This window comes from Streptopelia decaocto (genome assembly GCF_964273445.1).
Source record: "Streptopelia decaocto genome assembly, chromosome: 1".
Classification (NCBI taxonomy): Eukaryota; Metazoa; Chordata; class Aves; order Columbiformes; family Columbidae; genus Streptopelia; species Streptopelia decaocto.
This window is the reverse complement of record NC_138663.1, coordinates 210678200-210701001: the sequence shown is the minus strand read 5'-3', so window position 1 is coordinate 210701001 and position 22802 is coordinate 210678200. Positions and strand designations below refer to the sequence as shown.

General features: G+C 45.6%; 1 protein-coding gene across 1 annotated transcript in view; it reads right to left on the bottom strand.

Annotated features, from left to right (window-relative positions):
* Window positions 1-1561: 1561 nt before the first annotated feature.
* PPME1 (protein phosphatase methylesterase 1) overlaps window positions 1562-22802 on the bottom strand; it is a 30981-nt gene continuing 9740 nt past the window's right edge. The window contains exons 2-14 of the mRNA XM_082060157.1: window positions 18872-18965; window positions 17442-17534; window positions 14672-14729; window positions 14098-14149; window positions 11669-11823; window positions 10246-10336; window positions 9783-9848; window positions 8331-8466; window positions 7478-7607; window positions 6848-6892; window positions 5827-5891; window positions 4384-4451; window positions 1562-3766 (exon numbers count right to left, since the gene is read on the bottom strand). Coding sequence (XP_081916283.1) covers window positions 3748-3766; window positions 4384-4451; window positions 5827-5891; window positions 6848-6892; window positions 7478-7607; window positions 8331-8466; window positions 9783-9848; window positions 10246-10336; window positions 11669-11823; window positions 14098-14149; window positions 14672-14729; window positions 17442-17534; window positions 18872-18965 — 1072 coding nt within the window. The 3' untranslated portion in view covers window positions 1562-3747. The remainder of the gene's footprint in view (window positions 3767-4383; window positions 4452-5826; window positions 5892-6847; window positions 6893-7477; window positions 7608-8330; window positions 8467-9782; window positions 9849-10245; window positions 10337-11668; window positions 11824-14097; window positions 14150-14671; window positions 14730-17441; window positions 17535-18871; window positions 18966-22802) is intronic.

Here is a 22802-nt window from a genome sequence, read left to right as displayed (position 1 = left end):
TCACAGGAAAAACCCAAGGACGGCTGGATCACAGTCATAGAATCCTTTTGGTTGGAAAAGCCCATCAAGGTTGAGTGCAAATGTTCCCCCACCCCTGTCCCTGCCCCATGTCCTGAGAACCTCCTGTCCGTCTGTCCAACCCTCCAGGGATGGTGACTCCAGCACTGCCCTGGGCAGCCTGTTCCAATGCCCCACAGCCCTTTGGGGAAGAAATTGTTCCCCACATCCAACCTCAACCTCCAGTCTTGATAAGCATCACCATTCTCCATTGGCTTCGGTATCGTCTCCCATCCACTTCACATCTGGAGCAGGGCAGCTCAATAAAAGACATTTCTAAATAATGAAAAGCATCGTTCCAACCCAGCCAGCGTCCTCCCGCTTCTCTGCTTTTACGGAGACGGTAAAACGCTGCGGGCTGTGAAAAAACGCAGCGAAAAGCTGCCAGCGGAGGGAGGGTTTTCAAAACATCCCCATTTTTTTATGAGGCAAAAGGAACATTTCTTCTCTCTGCAGCAACTTTCACCACGATCTGTGTTATCCTTTCCCCTAAATACCATTTATCTCTGCCTGAATTCCCAAAAAAGGAGAAGAAATCACCACAGGACCATTAATATTCACAGAATCCCAGAATGTCAGGGGTTGGAAGGGACCTGGAAAGCTCATCCAGTGCAATCCCCCCATGGAGCAGGAACACCCAGATGAGGTTACACAGGAAGGTGTCCAGGCGGGTTGGAATGTCTGCACAGAAGGAGACTCCACAACCTCCCTGGGCAGCCTGGGCCAGGCTCTGCCACCCTCACCAGGAACATGTTTCTTCTCAAATTTAAGTGGAACCTCCTGTGTTCCAGTTTGTACCCATTACCCCTTGTCCTATCACTGGTTCTCACTGAGAAGAGCCTGGCTCCATCCTCCTGACACTCCCCCTTTCCATATTGATCCCCATGAATGAGTCACCCTCAGTGTCCTCTTGTCCAGTTCCAGAGCCCCAGCTCCCTCAGCCTTTCCTCACACGGGAGATGCTCCACTCCCTTCAGCATCTTGGTGGCTGCGCTGGACTCTCTCCAGCAGTTCCCTGTCCTGCTGGAACTCAGGGGCCACAACTGGACACAATATTCCAGGTGTGGTCTCCCCAGGGCAGAGCAGAGGGGCAGGAGAACCTCTCTGACCTACTGACCACCCCCTTCTAACCCACCCCAGGTACCATTGGCTTCCTGGCCACAAGGGCCCAGTGCTGGCTCATGCTCACCCTGCTGTCCCCAGGACCCCCAGGTCCCTTTCCCCTACACTGCTCTCCAACAGCTCGTTCCCCAACTTACACTGGAACCTGGGGTTGTTCCTGCCCAGATCCAAGACTCTACACTTGCCCTTGTTCTAGTTCATTACATTTTTCCCTGTTCAGACAGAAGCGCGGTCTCAAGAAGCGTCTGTGGCTCGACGCAGCAAATTCCCCCCCACCTCCCGTCCCTGTCGTCACCTTTACTTTTGAATTACTTTGGAAGCCAGCACGACACAAAGAGGCCCCGAACCTCTTCTCCTTGGCACAGAGCGACGCCACAGTAAGCAAGCTGTTGAAATATTTATTATTCTTCTTTTTTTCCACTCACTTCTCAAACGTTAACAACAAAATAGAATTCCGGGGAGCCCACGGGATTCGGAAACAGTCGTTCGTTTTCCAATGGTGCTTCTGCAGGGTATAAAACTGATTTTCTTCCGCTGTTTTGGAAGATTTCACAAACTGTAAAAGCAAATGGTAACAGGAGAGGCAAATACGAGGAGTTACCGCAATGAATCACTCCGAGCCGCATCCTCCGAGTGACTCGAGCACGGAGGAATGTGATGTTACCGGGATCGTTCATGAATAAGACAACAGGCACATGCTGAACTACCCCGTGAAGAGAGACTCTGGACACACACACACGCTGTTATGGTTTAATTTCTAACAATTTGAACACAGGAATCGTCTGGAAAAGGCCGAGAATTGTGCCAATTTTCAGGATACAGCTGGGAAAAAAAAGAATATGCTATTTTGCATCTCAGCTACTGAAGATCCAGTGAATCCATCGGCGACTGAAACGGGGTGGACGTTACATCGAGGTCACGGTAAATTGATGCGATTAATTAACACGGTGACTTATGGAGGGAATTACTCTTTGAACAAGTGAGTACAGATGGCCGAATTGCCACGAGGGTGGAGAATCCTGGGAACGGGGCTTTGTTGTCCCTAATTCAGGCTTTTTCCACCCAAATGTGTCGGAGAAGGGACATGGAGCAAAGCCACGACCGCCGCATCCAGAGCTCACGTGTGAATTAATCAGAGGAGACGAGCGGCTTCTCCACCAGGGTAAACGCCGATGTTAAGCCGGGCTTTGCTGAGCTCTTCACGCCGTCTCCCCACCTGCACCTCTCAAATTCAGGATGGCTTTTGTCACAGGACATAGATGCAAATCACAGCTCGCAAATCAGGCAAAACCCAGGTTTTTGCCTCAGCAAAACAGCGTTAAAATGCTGCTTTCGTCATACAGTGAAGGGTGACGGACATAAAGCAATTAGAAAAAATTAATTCACACATCCACTGGCAAAATATTGGGGAAAATTGCTCCAAAATGTTTCTGCTCTTACGCTTGAGAGTGGAGAGTGATTCATAGGTGAAAGCAAATGGTCTGTGGGGAATTGAACCCTGAAGGAAAGCTCTTCGTGTAACTACAGCATGGAAACAGGGAAGGCAGGCAGTGAAACCATCGAGGAGGCGGCGCTGGAAACAAGGTCTTTCCTCCAAATACCGGGGGAGCAAACGCGACGGCAGCTGCTCGCGCGTCTGCGTCGACATCGGGATTGACTCCAAGCTCTTCCAGGCTTTGATCTACGGCGCTTTTGGCATTTTTTTCATCCAAAAGGCGCTATCTCGGCTCAATTGTGTGTAGCAGCGACAAGAAGGGAAGAATAAACATGTTCCAGGGGCAAAAAATGGCCTAACAAAGCGCGGCCTGTTGAGCACGTTGCAACCGCTGGGCTTGGGCCTTCCCCATAAACGCAAGCGCAGGGTCCCGTCTGCAGGAGATGGTGTTATCCAGGATATTTTTTTGCATTGAGAACTTGAAAAAAAGTAATAAAAAAGCTGCGAGACTCTGAAACGGAGCTCACGTTCCCCCTCGCCTTTCTGTTTTAATTTCCTGCCCGGGAAAGTCGCATTTAGGCTCTTCCCGCGGCTTAACCCGTAAGGCCGGCGTTGGCGAGATGAAACCTGAGCTCGCGACGAAGCAGATTCCGCGTCTGCTTTTGGGGAAATAAATATGTATATTAAGAAAATAAACCTAAGGGGCACTTTGAAGACGATTAGACGATTCCACGGAGAAATCCTGAAGCCTTTGGCTACGCTGCGATACCCTCGGTGGACCTGGATGGCCAATGGCCCCTTCGCGGTTGGGTCCAAGAAAAGCCTGAGAATCGATGGAGATCATTTTGATGATGGACTTGGTTGGGATTTCAGGAGGTTTTTCCTCTTGGCAGCAGAGGAACCAACTCCCAAGGGCCTGAAGAGCTTTTCATGGTCTTTTAGTAGAAGCTGCTTCCCAGCGAGGAAGTCCTTAAGCGCTTAAAACATTCTGGAGAACTAGTTCTAAAGGGATGAATCTCACACCAACTTCTCACTGCTGCTCAACTGGAGGGATGAAAGGAGATGGATACATCACAGTGGCCTCTGGTGCAGTTTATTTACAACAGGACTCAGTGCCGGAGAACACCAGGGTATTAACAAGCAGGAAACACGCTGGGAGGGAAAAAGGAGAGGGGAGGAAAAGTCGCACGTTGAAAATCGAGGTGTTCTCTGCAGGTATTTGACTCCGCGACACCCTAAATTTAGTTGATTACCCAAACAAGAATCTATCGGGAAGGTTAAAATCAGCATCGATGCTTTCAACTATAACTTGTAAGCTACATAATAACGAGCAGCACAAAAGCTTTTTGGTGAAGAATTCTTAGCTAAAAGCAGGAAGACTTTGCAGAACTGCCTAAAAAAGCTGCTTATTTTAGGATCATCTCTCAGAATTAGATCAGCACCTTCTATGAGGTCTAAGCTTTAGCTTTTAGCTTTAGTACTGGAACTAAGACTTTGTGAGTTTTTCCTTATCAGCCACAACCCACTCCCGCTGCTGATTGAGGACGTCGGGCTTCTAGGATTCATTTTGATATGAAAAAACGCGAGATAAGAGCGGAAAGTCGGCAAAGCGAAGCAAACAGCTCTACCTGTCTAATCTCATCAGTATTTCTCGGCCGAAGAAGTGTGGTGCAAGTTGTTTCCAAAACACGGGGCCTTGCTTACTTCGATAAAACGCTATTTAAACTAAATATTGGAAAGCAAGAGCTCGAGCAGCCGCAGGGCCTTACCACTGGAATCCACCGATGGGCTCTGTAAACCTGTGACGGATTAGGAATGTCGCAACGGCTTCAGCAACCTGAAGGAAAGAAGAAAACATTGGGCAGAATTTCAAGGGACACGAAGGTAACAAGAAATCCAGTCGGTTTCAAAGGCTGCAGCGTTTCCAACAACAGGTCGGGTCTTCAGGACCCTCTTGTTCAAGCTTGCTCCTTTAAAACTAAGAGCTCTGTATAACAGGCTTATATTAAATAGAAATTAAGCATATTTAATATATTAAATAATTAATATTAAACCAAATTAGTTAGATATTAAACATATTAATATATAAAAGAAGGAGCTACATGCTTCCACCTTTACTCTGACACTGACCACACAATCAAGAACAGACACAACTTGTTCACCGGCTCTTTCGGGAATTCTTAAAACAACGCGTAGGTTTAGAGGGTAAAACAGGTCTGGTTAGTCCTATAAAGGATAAATCAAGATACTCACCTGACAGGAGTAATACCGCTTAGCATTTATATTAAAAAGAACAGCGTAGGAAGTCGGTATAGATAAAAATCCCTATCTGAGATGGGTAAAGCGAAGCACAGATAGGCCGAGCTTTACATTCACAGCGGTCAGCGTAGAACAAGTTTTAAAACCAGAGGCGTTTCTGACCACAGGCTCCACCGGCTGCACCACATTCCTGCTTCTATCTGGATGCTGATTTCGGCAGCACGCAGCTCTGTCAGTCTGCGAGCTGTTTCACCAATAATTTGGGTTGTGTTTGGAAAATAGTAGCCACCCAGCCCAGCAAAACATGGACCAACCCCAAAACCTGCAGCTTAGGCCAAGGGAGAGCGGAGAACTTCACGAAGAAGGGGATAAATCCACATTCCACGCGGTATGAGTTAGTTCTGTCACCGCTAGGCTGGGGCTTAAATCAGTGGTGAAGCCAAGCCCTGTGTCACGTGACATCTTAGGCCAGGCTTTCCAGCCAAATCCAAGCTGTTTCGTGAATAATCAGTTAAGATGTTGTGCAAAAATTGCCCCTGAAGTGTAAGTATTGTAAGAGAAGCTGAGAGGGATGTGATCAATGGATCAATATCTCAGGGTGGGTGTCAGAGGATGGACCAGACTCTGTTCAGTGGTGCCCAACGCCAGGGTGAGGGGCAACGGGCACAGACTGAAACACAGGAGGCTCCATCTGAACATGAGCAGCAACTTGTTTGCTGAGAGGTGCCAGAGCCTGGCCCAGGCTGCCCAGAGCGGGTGTGGAGTCTCCTTCTCTGAGACATTCAAACCCCCTGGGATCCTGTGTGATCTGCTCTGGTGACCCTGCGTTAGCAGGTGGGTTGGACTGGATGATCTCCAGAGGTCCCTTCAACCCCAACCACCCTGTGATTGAATATTTAAGCTGTGAAGACTGTGATTGATTTATTTAGCTTCAATCCCATGGTGGGACTCACCTTGTCTGGAGCATCTTCATGGACCGCGTGGCCGCACTGCGGGAGAACCTGCATCTGAAACTTCCCTGCGGATGGACAGAGGCATCACTGCAGCGGCTTTTCCAGCGGTTTTGATTTCTAACAGCAGCGGTTTAGGCAAAAGGTTCTTGTGTACGCACGAAACATCGGACCCAAGACCCGTAAACGTGCTGGGAATGTATGAACTCTTTGAAAAATGGTCTCACGCTCTTTAGAAACAAACCTCACTAAACATATCGGGCAAAGAGGGAAGGCACAGGAGTCTAAAGCAACAAATACAGTTTCCAACAAAAGCAAGAAGCAACTGCTTAATTCATCTTCCCCGGGTGTAATTAGAGCAGGGCCCCAGGAATTAAAAATTAAACTAAGCATCTTAGAGCTTCTTGATGCAGGCGAGATTCCCTTTCCGAGTTGGAAATGTTATCAGATCTACTGTAAGATAATGTTTATCCTGCTTTCCAGTACTGGTTGATCTGGAAATTAATGAAGCTGTGATGGGTAAAATAAATAAAAAGAAGAAAACAATAACAAACCCAAAGCATTAATGCAGATGCTGAATCTTGGTCTGATGTCTGCCAGAAATACTGGGAGACCAGACAGTTCTGGATGCTCCCTATAGCTTGGAACATCAGGGATTTCATTAGAAAGGGAAAAAACAGATTGGAAAACCCCCCTAGACAATCATTCTGACCCAAGAAAAGTGTGGCAGCCCCATTGTTGGAAATATTGAGCATTAGGACTGAATAGAAACCACGGCAAGAGCTCTTCACAACTTCTACTACAATCTTCTCCTCAAATTCTCTGCCTTTGCTACAACACAGTCTTGGGAGGGACAAACGCTTCAATGCACATTTGTTTCAATATAAACGGCACCTGGTAAGATGCCGTTCCAGCCAACTCTGGTTTTGTGTACCCATAGCATAGTTATGTGTTATAGTCTACCATAGTTATCGTCCAAAAAGAGCATCCCAGTTAGCATAGAGCAATAATATTAAATATTTACCTTGCATCTGTCCAATTGTTAGATCTTTATCCAGTCTGTCGACACCTACAATCATGGGAGAAAAGCCAGAGAGAGCGTGACTGTTTAAGCAGGGCTTTACCTGACGTTTTGAAGGAGACGTTTGCCTTGAAAAACTCAAAAGATACATTATTTTTGATGCCCACAAGGATTTTTCACCACTGAACCTCAAGGGAGTAAAGTGACAGGAAAGAATCGCAGCCAAAAATGCAAGAACGCATCCTTCCCCGCTACTTAAAATGGTATTTATCTTGGCTACACACTTAATTTCCTACCGGGGTATAAAAAGGGCCAACAGCTGGCTCTAAAGCATCAATAATTCTGTAGGAAAACACAGTAGTGAAGGATCTGTCCTGTTTGCTCTTCTCCCACATCACCCAAGAGCAGCAACACACAGTATGTCGCAATATATCAAATTAATGGGTTTATGATATTTCCAGGTGCGTAGAAACGTGAAGGTGGAAAACACAGACGTGCTGGTCTCGGAGACATCAGCCAAACGCTGATTCTCTAAAATATTAAATATTGAAACATTAAATATTAAACATTAAAAGTGAGACATCCCTGAAGCGACAACCACCGAACCTACAGTTGTTGGAAAAGACAACGTACCAGCTAAAAGCAAAAGCTTTGGAGTCGGGCAGCTTAGGAAGAGGTTTGATAAACCCCTGAACCAGCCATCCCAGTACTTTTCCGTCTTCGCCAGTTCAATTCGCCACGTGTATAAATGCTCCTTCTTCGTCTGTAGGGAGGACAGAGAGATCCGCATTAGCGAGCCATAAAAAAGCTGAAATAAAGTTAAACCAGAGTGGTGCTTGGGATGATACTTTAAAAACACCGGCTCCCTCTGGTGGAATACACATTTCTAGGGGATGACCCTTCTTGCTGCTGAATTTATCTCCAAATCACAGCCAAAATACACAAGTAGGGATGAAAAAAGTCAGCAGGAGCTACACCTATAGATGAAGAGGAGGTTGAAGTTCTCAGCGCACTCAATTTGCTATTTTTTCCTGGTCTGAATAGCTCACAAATTGTCCCAACGTTCAGATTTGGCTCTCAGGTGACACAGAAATACAAGGGGATAAGGTGACTACACTGATTTTGCTCAAGGAATTGACATTCCTGGCTTGGAATGGCCTGTCCGAAGGAACAAAAATAGCATAACGAGCCAGAAAAGAGCGTTTGTCATTCAGGCCTGATGCATTAAATCCATGAGCATCTCAGGAGAGAAAACCAAACACACACTATCAAGTAACAGCCCAAGATAGAATCAGTGAAATAAGACAAAGAAGAAAACCAAGAGTCATGATATTCAATGATTTTAAGTGTCTCTTCCAAGCAAAATGATTCTACGATATAAAGTTTTCAGTCCCTGGAGTTGCTGCCTGTTATATTCTGAATTATTTGGAAAACTACTGATGGCTACTTTTGCAGTTTGTTGGGTTTTTCCCAAGAAATTCCCAACCTCTGTGTCATCTTCTTTCTTCCTTTTGTTGACAGAGCCTCCCCCTTCCTCATCCTCTTCATCCTCCTCCTCCTCTTCTTCAATAATACCCTCCACTATGGCTTTAGGACACTCGGGACTTGCAGCCCCTTCGCACCTGTAGAAATAAAACCAGAAACTGATTCCCTGCCAAAACAACACAAAACCCACCAGCAAAATGCAAACCACAAAACGAAATAAAAAAAACAACTTTAAAACCCCACTTTTAAAATCTGTGCAGAAAGGCAGACAAAACAAACAGTGATTAACTTCTTAAAACAAGACTCTTAGTGGATTTTGTCACGGGGAAATTTTGCTCAGGTTTTCTCTAAGTGCTTTGCCGGTATCACAGAATCCCAGAATGTCAGGGGTTGGAAGGGACCTGGAAAGCTCATCCAGTGCAATCCCCCCATGAAGCAGGAACACCCAGATGAGGTTACACAGGAAGGTGTCCAGGCGGGTTGGAATGTCTGCACAGAAGGAGACTCCACAACCCCCCTGGGCAGCCTGGGCCAGGCTCTGCCACCCTCACCACGAACAAGTTTCTTCTCAGATTTAAGTGGAACCTTTTGTGTTCCAGTTTGTATCCATTACCCCTTGTCCTATCACTGGTTGTCACCGAGAAGAGCCTGGCTCCATCCTCCTGACACTCACCCTTTAGATATCTGTAAACATGAATGAGGTCACCCCTCAGTCTCCTCTTGTCCAGCTCCAGAGCCCCAGCTCCCTCAGCCTTTCCTCACACGGGAGATGCTCCACTCCCTTCAGCATCTTGGTGGCTGCGCTGGACTCTCTCCAGCAGTTCCCTGTCCTGCTGGAACTCAGGGGCCACAACTGGACACAATATTCCAGGTGTGGTCTCCCCAGGGCAGAGCAGAGGGGCAGGAGAACCTCTCTGACCTACTGACCACCCCCTTCTCATCCACCCCAGGTACCATTGGCTTCCTGGCCACAAGGGCCCAGTGCTGGCTCATGGTCACCCTGCTGTCCCCAGGACCCCCAGGTCCCTTTCCCCTACACTGCTCTCTAATATGTAATTTCCCAACTTACACTGGAACCTGGGGTTGTTCCTGCCCAGATTCAAGACTCTACACTTGCCCTTGTTCTATTTCATTACATTTCTCCCCGCCCAACTCTCAGCCTGTCCAGGTCTCTGATGGCAGCACAGCCTCTGGCGTGTCAGCCACTCCTCCCAGCTTGGTGTCACCAGCAAACTTGCTGACAGTCACTCTATTCTCTTGTCCAAATCGTTGATGAATATATTGAATAATACCGGCCCCTGCACTGACCCCTGAGGCACTGCACTAGATCAAATTATAAATATTTGCTAGAAGAAATTTTCAGTTTCAAGTGTATTTACGCTGCGTAGCAACAGTACTTTAAAACAGATGGTTTTAAGAGCTTGAAATAACAAAACCAAACCAAACCACTTACTGTTTGACTTGACCAACCATAGAAACTCTGGCAGATTCAAGGTTTCTTATTTGGCCACTTTTTACACTAGAAAAGAAAAAAATTGGAAGGACAGGAATAGTTACTGACCCAAATCAGGTTCAGAAACAGAAGCAAAAGCCCTTTAGAGCTCACGGTTTCCCCAAATCGCCCCCAAATCTCCTGTTCTCAGAGTGGCTCATGCTATATGTCAATTGATTTATTTTGTTGTCCCCCCCACCATTATTGTAATTGTGAATTTAAAAGATGTGGGAGAATTGCTGATGGGGAAATGGTGTAATAGGGTTATATCCACCTCATGGCAGGGAGAGGTGAAAAATTAGGTTGGGTATTTGTAACAGAACTGGGCTTTCTATTAATATAAATAAAATAATCTATCAACTTGGTTTCCTTTGGGAGTCAAGCTCCAAAGACAAGTGATATTGGAGACTAAACTATTCGTTACCTCCACTCAATGGCGTTCTCAAGCGACGTGAACGTTTTGGGACGACTCCTTAAGAAGTTCTGCATGCTGTTCAACGCATCCATGGCCGTACCTAAAAAAGAGGTTTTTCAACTTTATGGCATCTGATGAAATTGTTGCCACGTCCCTCTATACAGAACTGGCTATCAGGGAACAGCCTCAGAGAGAGCTGGAGCTCACTGGGGATTTAATGCGGTTAAGGAAGGTAAAACTTCATATTCCTAAGCCTACTATGTGCTCCCACATTGGAAAATTAGTATTTCAACAGGTAGGACGTTCAGATAGTAAGAGAAGGCAGTAGATCAATGTGGAAGACAGAACCCCATCCAAGGGGACAGAACCCCATCCAAGGGGACAGAATCACCATTCAAGGGGACAGAATTACCATTCAAGGGCACAGAACCACCATTCAAGGGCACAGAACCCTGTCCATGGGGACAGACACCCCACCCAAAGGGACAGAACCACATCCAAGGGCACAGAACCCTACCCAAGGGGACAGACACCCTGTCCAAGGGGACTGAACCCTACCCAAGGGGACCGACATCCCATCCAATGGGACAGAACCCTACCCAAGGGGACAGACACCCCATCCAAGGGGAGAGAACCACATTCAGGGGTACAGAACCCCACCCAAGGGCACAGACACCTATCCAAGGGGACAGACACCCCATCCAAGGGGACAGAATCCCATCAAATGGGACAGAACTCTATCTGAAGACACAGAACCCATCCAAGGTGACAGAACCACCATTTGAGGGCACAGAACCCTGTCTATGGGGACAGAACCACATCCAGGGGTACAGATCCCTACCTAAGGGCACAGATCCCATCCAACGGGACAGAACGCCGTACAAGGGGATGGAACCCTGTCCATGGGGACAGACACCCTGTCCAAGGGGTACAGAACCCTACCCAAGGGGACAGAACCCATCCAAAGGGACAGAACCCTACCCAAGGGGACCAACGTCCCATCCAAGGGGACAGAACCCTACCCAAGGGCACAGAACCCTGTCCAAGGGGAGGGAACCACCATTCAAGGGCACAGAACCCTGCCCAAGGGGACAGAAACCCCATTCAAGGGCACAGAACCACATCCAAGGGGACAGACACCCCATCCAAAGGGACAGAACCCATCCAAGCAGACAGAACCACCATTCAAGGGCACAGAACCCTGTCCATGGGGACAGACACCCTGTCCAAGGGCACAGGACCACATCCAAGGGCATAGACACACCATCCCAGGGGACAGAACCACATCCCAGGGGACAGAACCCCCGTCCAAGGGGACAGAACCCCCGTCCAAGGGGACAGAACCACATCCAAGGGCACAGATAGCCCATCCAAGGGGACAGATAGCCCATCCAAGGGGACAGAAGCCCTGTGTGAGGCGACACGCACTCACCTTCCACGACGTCGATCATGCACAAACCCAGCAAACTCGGCACCAAGTTGGCGACGGCCGTGTGGACGGCGATGGCGCCCCCCATGCTGTGCCCGATCAGCATGATGGGGGGCGGCAGGTCCCCGTACAGAGCTTCCACCACGTTGCCGACGTCTCTGCCAAAACACAGTAAAAAAGCACGGTCGGTGTCTCTACCCGGATCCATTTCTGAAGCAGATTCGTACGACGGACGGAGAAAATAGATTCAGGATAGATGTCCGGCTCCAAATCCTCTCTGCACGCCCATTTAACCCAAAGGTAATAGAGATCAGCTTATTTTCTTATTGCTGTTTCATCTAGGCACTAATACAGGAAATCATTCAAGCCAATACTTCCCTGAACAAGCACGTCATTTCCCTTTTTATTAACAGCAAGCACTCATTTAACAGAAAGAACTATTTATATTGACATCGGCCAGTAGGAATTTTAAATAAAAGGTGAGAAATCCATCAAATCCTCTTGCGTGGAAGCGTCGACTAAGAAATTCACTCTGCTGAAAGGAGAAACAGTTGCAATTAAAGGAGGAAATAACTGAGCCCTCCTGACTAAGTCAAGGATGAAAAACATTGAGCACACGCAAAACGACTCAAATTCTACAGATACTACAAGGCAAGGGGTAATTTCTCCGTCCTTTCCGTAAGGTACCTGTTCTAAATTGAAGCTGTCGCTGCAAGAGGTGAAATCTGGCCTTTGTGATTCATGAAAACCGAAATAATAGCAGAATTAATGATTAAAATCTGCTGATTAAACTGTAGTTTAAGACCCCCAGATTGGCTTTCCTGACTAAAACCATTCAGAGGAACTGGAGATAAAAAAATTAAGAAATAAAAGGTTGACCAGCTTGTTTGCTCTGTCAGAGCTTGAGGGTTCCATCAGAGACCTGGACAGGGTGGAGAGTTGGGCGGGGAGAAATTTAATGAAATAGAAAAAGAGCAAGTGTAGAGTCTTGGATCTGGGTAGGAACAACCCCAGGATCCAGTGTAAGTTGGGAACGACCTATTAGAGAGCAGTGTAGGGGAAAGGGACCTGGGGGTCCTGGGGACAGCAGGGTGACCATGAGCCAGCACTGGGCCCTTGTGGCCAGGAAGCCAATGGTACCTGGGGTGGGTTAGAAGGGGGGTGGTCAGTAGGTCAGAGAGGTTCTCCTGCCCCTCTGCTCTGCCCTGGGGAGACCACACCTGGAATATTGTGTCCAGCTGTGGCCCCTCAGTTCCAGCAGGACAGGGAACTGCTGGAGAGAGTCCAGCACAGCCACCAAGATGCTGAAGGGAGTGGAGCATCTCCCGTGTGAGGAAAGGCTGAGGGAGCTGGGGCTCTGGAGCTGGACAAGAGGAGACTGAGGGGGGACTCATTCATGTTGACAGATATCTAAAGGGTGAGTGTCAGGAGGATGGAGCCAGGCTCTTCTCAGTGACAACCAATGATAGGACAAGGGGTAATGGGTACAAACTGGAACATAAAAGGTTCCACTTAAATATGAGAAGAAACTCCTCAGTGAGGGTGACAGAACACTGCCCAGGCTGCCCAGGGGGGTTGTGGAGTCTCCTTCTCTGCAGACATTCCAACCCGCCTGGACACCTTCCTGTGTAACCTCATCTGGGTGTTCCTGCTCCATGGGGGGATTGCACTGGATGAGCTTTCCAGGTCCCTTCAATCCCTGACATTCTGGGATTCTGTGGTTTGATGAAAATAAAAATGAAAACCTGATATTAATCAAGGCTCCCATTTAAAGGTTATTTAGGAATAACCTTCAAGCTCATTGCTAAAAGTTCAAAAAACAAAAGGCAACTTGTTTCATGGTAGCTGCTGTAGATTTTAAAAGATTGTAATTACTTCATAGGGCATCTCCTTGGGACAATAAAACATCGGGACCCGCTGAGCCACACGCAGCAGCGATAAAGGGACACAATGGAAGTCAGAATATATTTCACACATGGCCTCCCCGCAACAAACCCAGCGGACTCGCTCACCCCAAGGTTACAACATCCTCCACGATTTAATTGTAGTCCCAGCAAAGGGTCTTTTTGTCCTAAATGTGGAGAAGCGTAATGTGCTTAGCGGTGGGTATTTTGCTTTTCCTACGGCTTTGTCGAGAGGGGGATTTGTGGGTTGTGGTGGTTTGAAAAAGCAGCTCCGTCCATGCTTGAAAACAAAAAATCGCAGACTGGGACTCGGGTTTGGAATTTGACTCAGCTGGAAGAGGTAGAATTTCAAATATGAATTACCAATAGTCCCAAAATAGAAGGGAGAACTACCAGAATAATGCGAAATTAAATCCTCCAGCTCCCCCAAACGAAGGTTTTGTGTCCTCAGGTAATTTATTGTTCAATCAAGGGAAGAAAATAAAGGTTTTTACAAAGCAAAATAGTGGAGAGCCTAAGTTTCCTTACTTTGACATAGTCTCTGCAGACAGGTCTTCAGGATTCCGAACTTTTGTTTCCCCTGAAAGAACAAAAGATTTGAGTCAACACAAGCTGAGAACCTTCAGATTTGGAGCAGCAACTGTACAAAGCTATTTGGTCCAGTAATTAAGAGCGAAATCCCCTGCAGTTTACAGGAATCGTTAAGAAACCCAGAATTAATACGAGCGGTTGGTTCTTTATCGCATTTCAGCTGATGGGTAGGAAACGCTCCCCGTAACTGTTCCATATTTGCAACGGGTCTTAAAACTAAAGAACAGAGCTTATTTCTAACGGCAAAGACCAACCTGTAGGTTAGGAAAATACAAAATGATGAAAATCGGGGGCAGAATGTAGGAAGGAATAAACCCATGAGTCCACCAAAGGCGGACAAGGTGGTTGCGGAGCTGCAGAAGCTATTTTTCCACCCCTGCTTTTGAATAAAATAAATAGGAATGTCTTAAGGATGTTTCTTAGTCATCTTGGGAGGGATTCGTTACATCTCCTTTAAAAACGAGAGTGTGTAACGTGCTCATGTGATTTTAAATTTAGTTCTTTCACTCACCGTGGCCTCGGAGATCTAAAGCCACGATCCTGCACTGGATCCTGTTAATGATTGCAGCCTGCAAGAAAGGACAAAGAGAACGTCATGGAAGCATTTGCAAAGTGCCAAAGCTCATCTCCAAATAACATCAAGCGCTCCCTGAAACAACAGCAGAGGTGCGACAAAAACCTTCTGCTGTCGACAAAGCGGATGAACCTGGATTGCGTGAGGTGTCGGAGACGTTGAGGAGGAATATTCCATATAAATCACCATTAATTAACCAAAGATCTGTATTTTTACCATCACAAAATCATCCCTGGCTGCACAGTGGACGTGGAAACGAAGCAGCTGCTTTGCAGCACCCGTTCAATTTGTTCTCAAAAAGCAGAATTTTACAGGAAGGCTGAAATGGCTAAAAATTGATTCATCCAAAGGGGTCCGGGGGAACAAGTGGATCTTTGATGATGGCTCTATTTGTCCCCGGCAGCTCAATTTACGTGAGATATTTCAGGCATCGCAGTGATTAAGCAGCATTCTTTGTGGAAGGGAAGACTTTTGTGTTAAGGAATCATTGATTATTTAAATAACAGCCCTGCAGGAGCGGGGGAATTTGTGGAGGGATTCTTAACAGAACCACTGATACAATGGGCAGAGACTGAAAGGACCCGGCCCTTTTATTTCGATTATTCAGCTCTTCAATTACTGGAGTAGTTGCTCTTCCCAAACCCACTGAATCCACAATTTTAGAGCCCCCACAGACACCCTGAAACCTCAATCTAAAAGGTGAAGCAATAATTTAACTCGTCAGAGCAGCAGTCTGCTGCTAAAATCAAATTATTGTCATTAGGGAATAAGGAAAGAGGATCCTCAACGTGATTGAGAGAATGGGAAGTTTTGCAGTGCCCTGAATTTTACCCAAATAGGAGTATTTTGGCCAAGAAAAGTATAAATATATAATCTAGGAAGCAAGCAGGTCAATAAGCAAAATAAGAAAGGCACACGTCGCTCTGGAAGGATGTGATTTTATTTATAGAGGGTTACTCTCAGTGCTTCCCAATTTGGTTTTCTTGGGGGGGAAGTATCTTTTAGAAAGAATTTTAGTTAGTTAGTTAGTTTTGGTTTGGGTTTTTTGCTGTTGTTTGTGGGATTTTTTGGGTTTATTTTTCAAGTTCTGGTTCATCCCAAACATTTAACGTTTTTGCTCGGGACCAACTTCTATTTCAAAAATGCACAAAGGAAAGAGTTCAATAGCAGCCACATGAAGGCATAAGCTGATTATCACGGCAGCTTCTTTCTCCAACATAAAAAGCCTGTCAACGGGAGGTACAGTGTTATAACTGCAATCACTGCTAAATTCTGGAGATTTTTAAATGTAAAAATGGGATTGGTGTTGCTATTGGAAATAACGAGCTCTAGAGAGGACAGAGTGGCTGGAGAGCAGTCAGGCAGAAAGGGACCTGGGGGGACTAATGGACAGGGAGCTCAACATGAGCCAACAGTGTGCCCAGGTGGCCAAGAAGGCCAATGGTGTCCTGTCCTGTATCCAAACCAGCGTGGTCAGCAGGACAAGGGCAGTGATCCTTCCCCTGTGCTCTGCATTGGGGAGGCCACACCTGGAGTATTGTGTTCAGTTCTGGGCCCCTCAGCTCAGGAAAGAGATTGAAGTGCTGGAGCGGGTCCAGAGAAGAGCAACAAGACTGGGGAAGGGACTTGAGCATAAGACCTATGGGGAGAGGCTGAGGGAGCTGGGCTTGTTTAGTCTGGAGAAGAGGAGGCTCAGAGCTGAGCTCAGCACTCTCTAGAACTACCTGAAGGGCAGTTCTAGCCAGGTGGGGATTGGGCTCTTCTCCCAGGCATCAGCAATAGGACAAGGGGCCATGGGCTTCAACTCTGCCAGGGGAAATTGAGGCTGGAGATCAGAAAGCAATTCTGTGCAGAGAGAGTGGTCAGGCATTGGAATGGCTGCCCAGGGAGGTGCTGGACTCACCGGCCCTGGAGGTTTTTAAACTGAGATTGGACATGGCACTTAGTGCCATGATCTAGTCAATGGACTGGAGTTGGACCAAGGGTTGGACTGGATGATCTCTGAGGTCCTTTCCAACCCAGTCCATTCTGTGAAGTGACTTGTAAAAGCCCTTAATGTGATTTCCTACCTCTGCCTCCAATTAAAAGCAACGACCTTCACTACATCTGCTTAAGACACTTGAATATCAGTTAAAAAAACCCCTGCACTAGATCCAGGCCTCAACTGGACTCTGCCCCATTGACCACGACTCTCTGGCTTCTTCCCTTCAGCCAGTTCACAGTCACCTCACTACCCGATCGTCCAGCCCGCACTCCCTCAGTTCAGCTGTGAGGATGCTGTGGGACACTGTGTCAAATGCCTCACTCAAGTCAAGGGAGATCACGTCCACCGCTCTGCCATCATCCATCCATCTTGTTATGTCCTCATAAAAGTCAAAGAGGTTGGTCAAGCACGACTTCCCCTTGGTGAAGCCATGTTGACTGCCCCTAATGACACTAATGATCCTCTTATCCCTGATATGCCTTGAGATGGTTACTGCTGGTAATTCAAACCTAGAGAATGAACCTTTGTGGGTGCTTTCCCTATTTAATAAAGACACCAAGAGGGAAATGTGTAGAAGAATTGACTCAGGTGCGCACCGGATTATGAGATGGTTTTCTAAATGGATTTTCCTGTGCTTAACAGAGCTGAATGGTTAGTTGCCTTTCTGTGTGTATATATATATATATATGTATGTACATATAAATGAAGCAGCAGGTTACTTACAGTAAATACAGCCCAGGAAAGCGCAGAATGGCCTCCCCCATGTAACAGCAGCAAGACGGGCCCCTCCAATCCGCTTTTGTAAATTCGAAAAGTGTACGAACAGTTAAGGACATTTCACGGAGTTATTTGAAGTCTCTTACTTAACTGAATGTGTTTTGGAGTCTGCAACACCCAACAGTGTTTTATTTCTCCCTTTGTTTAACTCAAAGCCTCATTTCTCCCCCTGATCAACGGGCATGTGCAAGAATAAACTGGATAAAATTTAACCCATTTATTTTATTCCTGAGTTTTTTTCCTGCTGTCCAGGTCTCCTTGGACTTTTGGAGTATTTTCCTATTATTTCCAAGGAAAAAATGTCAGATCAGCCAACAAATAAGATTTTTAAGGCAATTTAATTATTCACAGGAGCTTATACAACATTTCATTATGATAGCTAAAGTCCCTTTATAATATATATGCAGAGATTGAAAAATCAATTTAACTATCACTAAAACCTAAAAACTTCCACATCTGTCCACAACCTTTCATGCAGGAGCTCAAGCTTCTGCTAAAGGTCGTATATAACAATATAAATCCCAAGTAACTAAGACTGGCTTCAATTTAGGATGCTTGTGTGGACCACCTATCCAAATAAGTCCATTATATTTTTAATTCTATTATTTATGAAGCCTCAGGAGTGTGCACGGCCCTTACAAAGCCCGACAAGGTGCACGCCATGAAGGATTCATAGGATCAATCGGACAAACGCAGTACATAAACACAAAATAACAACCAGAATTTGCTAATTTCAAAGCATCACGTGCTACTGACATTTAAATTGGTAATTTGGAGAGAAATAGCTTGGAAGTTGGGTTGTCCTACTGGCCAAGCTAAAATACGCGTGTTTAAAAACAATGCAACTATTTAAATGACAAGGTTGTGTTGTTTAAACACAGATTAAAACGTTTTCCTTTTGTAATTAGGTCAAACGAACATTTGCAAAGGGAGCAGAGATTTATAATAATAAATCCATAAACAGCTTAGATCCTGATATGGTTTAAACTATGGGAAGGGATGAGTGTTGCCATGCAAAATATGTTATTGAACTGTTGGAAAGACTCTTTTAATACTAATTATTGCTAAAGCAACGGCAGGAACAGACCTTGTCCATATTAACTGTCAGCTTAGAAGGGAGAGCTCTGGTGATTGACGCTGATCCCTGCAATAGGAAAAATGGAAGATGTAAAGAAATACATGAAAAAGATGAAGAGAACCCCAATAAATTCAATGACACATGAGGCTGCCCTAAGACTGAGAATAATATATAATAAATAAAATATGTTATAAATAATAAATATAATAAAGAATAAATATAATAAATAATAAATATAATAAATAATAAATATAATAAATAATAAATAAGTTCAAGCTAGAAGAAAAAAAAAGGATATATCCTTGCCGGTTTCATTTTCTACCACGACATCCTCCATTGATTCAAAGTATTGGCTCCAAAGCACCGGTGAAAAATCACGTTTTCTTCCAGGGCTGCAAGACAAGAAAATATTCAGTGAGAAACAGGTATATATTAAAAAATCTTTAATTTCAATTGGCACACAGGTGTTGTTACATCCATCAAAGAGAACACGCTGGTGTGACGCGACAGTTTAGGACTGGAAGCAAATGAAATCAATAAGTCACCTTGACACTATAGGATTGAAAAGAAAGAGTGTCAGTTATTTACTGAAGGTTATGACTAATTTAGCATGTCCTGCTTGTCAGGACATCACGGCTTTCCTAGAAATCTCCTCAAATTTTTTGGAAGAACTGTCATTCCAACAGAAAGTCGACGGTTCTGTATCTATCCTGCCCCAAGTACAAGGACCACAAGAACACCACCGCAATAAAGACCAAGAAACGCTCCTCGAGCTGCTTTCCTCGGTATCCGAGGGCTCCGCAGGCACCTGGGATCCTGAAAACAGCCTACAATTAAATATTTTGTTGGGGAGGATGCTATCGAGTCCAGCAATGCAAGTAAAAGGTAGTGAGTCCAAAAGGATTATATTATTATATTTTTTTTTTATTATTTTTATTTTTATTTTAGAAAAGGGGTAGGATCTTTAAAACCTGGATTTTATATTAAGGAGAGATCTTTAGAACCCGGATTTTGTGTTAAGGAGAAATCACAGAATCCCAGAATGTCAGGGGTTGGAAGGCCCCTGGAAAGCTCATCCAGTGCAATCCCCCCATGGAGCAGGAACACCCAGATGAGGTTACACAGGAAGGTGTCCAGGCGGGTTGGAATGTCTGCAGAGAAGGAGACTCCACAACCTCCCTGGGCAGCCTGGGCCAGGCTCTGCCACCCTCACCAGGAACAAGTTGCTTCTCAAATTTAAGTGGAACCTCCTGTGTTCCAGTTTGAACCCATTGTCCCTTGTCCTATCATTGGCTGTCACCGAGAAGAGCCTGGCTCCATCCTCATGGCACTGCCCCTTTCCATATTGATCCCCATGAATGAGTCACCCCTCAGTGTCCTCTTGTCCAGCTCCAGAGCCCCAGCTCCCTCAGCCTTTCCTCACACGGGAGATGCTCCACTCCCTTCAGCATCTTGGTGGCTGCGCTGGACTCTCTCCAGCAGTTCCCTGTCCTGCTGGAACTCAGGGGCCACAACTGGACACAAGATTCCAGGTGTGGTCTCCCCAGGGCAGAGCAGAGGGGCAGGAGAACCTCTCTGACCTACTGACCACCCCCTTCTAACCCACCCCAGGTCCCATTGGCTTCCTGGCCACAAGGGCCCAGTGCTGGCTCATGCTCACCCTGCTGTCCCCAGGACCCCCAGGTCCCTTTCCCCTACACTGCTCTCCAACAGCTCGTTCCCCAACTTACACTGGAACCTGGGGTTGTTCCTGCCCAGATTCAAGACTCTACACTTGCCCTTGTTCTATTTTATTAAATTTCTCCCTGCCCCACTCTCCAGCCTGTCCAGGTCTCTGGATGGCAGCACAGTCAGATCTTTAAAAGCTGTATTTTAAATTAAGGAGCGAGTTTTAAAAACCTGGATTTTGTATTAAGGAGAAATCTTTAAAACCTGAATTTAAATTAAGGAGAGGATGGGCCTTCAGGCTCTAGTTTGCTCCAGGCCTTGCACTTATTCCCAGGTTGCTGGAATTCCTTCAGGAGTCACAATCTGTCCCTACAGAAAAACTGCTTTACCCTCATAGAAAAATAAAATAAAATATAAAAAAGACCAAAACTTTTGTGTTAAAAGAGGACTCGGTGTGATGAAGGATTTGGACACTGGCGTGTCTAGTAACTACTTATACCTGGAGAGGTTTCCCTCTTTTTTATAAACTTGCATCTTCCTGACAGTGCAATAATACCCAAAAAGAGGCAGGAAAACTAAAAAAAACCCTGTTTTTTCCACTAACACATTTCCAAACCGTGAATCACAGTCGTTATTTCCCATGAAGAGTGAGACTCCTCTTTATAATCGGCCTCATTTCTGCTGCGGTTTGATGACAGGTGCAACAAATTACACCTTAAATCGCCCGCTCCTGTGGTACTAAGGTTGTGTCCAGCACCTTAGGGAATGCAATTATTATGATGATTATTATTATGTGGATGCAGAAAACCTGTCCTGCAGACACTGTATAATCCAGGGCTCTCAAAGGTTGACAAATTGATGTATTTTTTTCCTTCCATCAAAAGGTGCAGCTGTGTCCTTGTACAACCAACAAAAGGCTCCGCAATCAGAATTTTCCTGATGACTCAAAAATCTGTTTCTCAGGCTGATATTCCCTCAGTAAAGAGTAGTGCTTAATTTTGGCAGGGACATAATTAGGCAAGATTGGGGCCTGGTTTACAGGATGAGTAACAGGGCAGCATTTTAACACATTTTTTGCATTTCAGCTCTTCCGGGGGAGGCGATCGGCACAAGATATTAAAATCAAGCACGGGCGTAGGGATTTAAGGCCTTCACAGAAGAAAAAGCTCCTCTGTTGAAGGAAGTTTCTCCTGAATTCTTGGCTTCCTAAAGAAATAGAAAGGAACAGACAAAGAGGCTTTTTGTAGAGACAAAACTCCAGTTTCCATAAATGTTTCTAGAATATGAAACATAAAACAACCACCCCCTGAATTGTCCGATTTCCTTCTGTGGGTTTCCAACCTCGTGTCGCTCTTGTCGTATTTCAATTAAATATAATAAGATGTTGCACGCCTACGTAAATCCAGCAAATATTAATCCCTTACTGCCTCTGCTTAATCTCATTCTCTAATTAAAGAAAAATTAGCAAATTCCAAGCTCATCCTTTCAAAGAATGCTGTACATCGGGAAGAACACAGCCATATATTTTAATGATAAGTTGTTGTAATATTGGGAAGAACCAAGAACATCTGTATAGGTGTCCAAGTATCCAAGGAAGGGAGACAATATTTGCTGTGATGCTGATATAACGTCCCGCTAGGACTGAAAACACAGTCAGACCAGTTTTCGGTTTATTGGCCTCAGTAAATCCAGGTGATCAGCAAATATGGGCATCCGCAGCTCTTCCAACATCATCCAAAAATTGGGCAAACAGCAGAAACTCCCTGGAAATCAGGCCTGTATTGTGAGAGCAGAAAGCTTGTAAGTGGACTCTGCGACAGCGGGAAATCCTGGAGCAAGTCGCTGATTAATTGTATCGTGACAGATGAAGAGTTTTGACTCATTAATTGGGTTTTGTGAAAGCAGATTTACAGCCACTGTTACAGAAGGGGGACGTTGTAGCATGTTTACTAGCACCAGGACATGAAAACGATATTGTGTACGAGAGGTACGCAAGTTTGGGGTATTTAAAATCAAAATTAATCCTAAGGAAAAGCAAGAAATGAACTTCTCGCAGTCACATGCCAAGGCTGCAAGCCCAAGTAGCTTGAGCTGTCACCAATGACATCTGGCTCAGGATCTGTCCCAAATGGCAAAACCCATAATTTCTATCAGTAAGCGCAGATTTTTAAGCATTCAGGACTTTGAGAGGGAATATTAAGCACAGCACTAACCAAAATCACGTATCGATGCAAAAAATCTTAATTAATCCTGCACAGGCAAGAGCGGGTGGATTGGGACTTGATGTTGCTCCTTTTCTGATGGATGAAGAACAAATCCCAAAACTAACAAAGTCAAGTCACGTACCCAGGCACAAGGCAAAAAACCATACATTAAGAAGATGGAGAACGTGGTGTGGTGAAGTACAACCTCCTGAAAGCTGGTGGTTCATTGGCTGAGCACACACACCAAAGCGAGAGTGGGGTGACCCTGGTCGTGGTGGGATCCCCAGGTATCTAAGGAGAACCTCAACTGCATAAGGTGGTTGTTAAGTTCATCTCAAATGCTCAGATTAAAGAGAT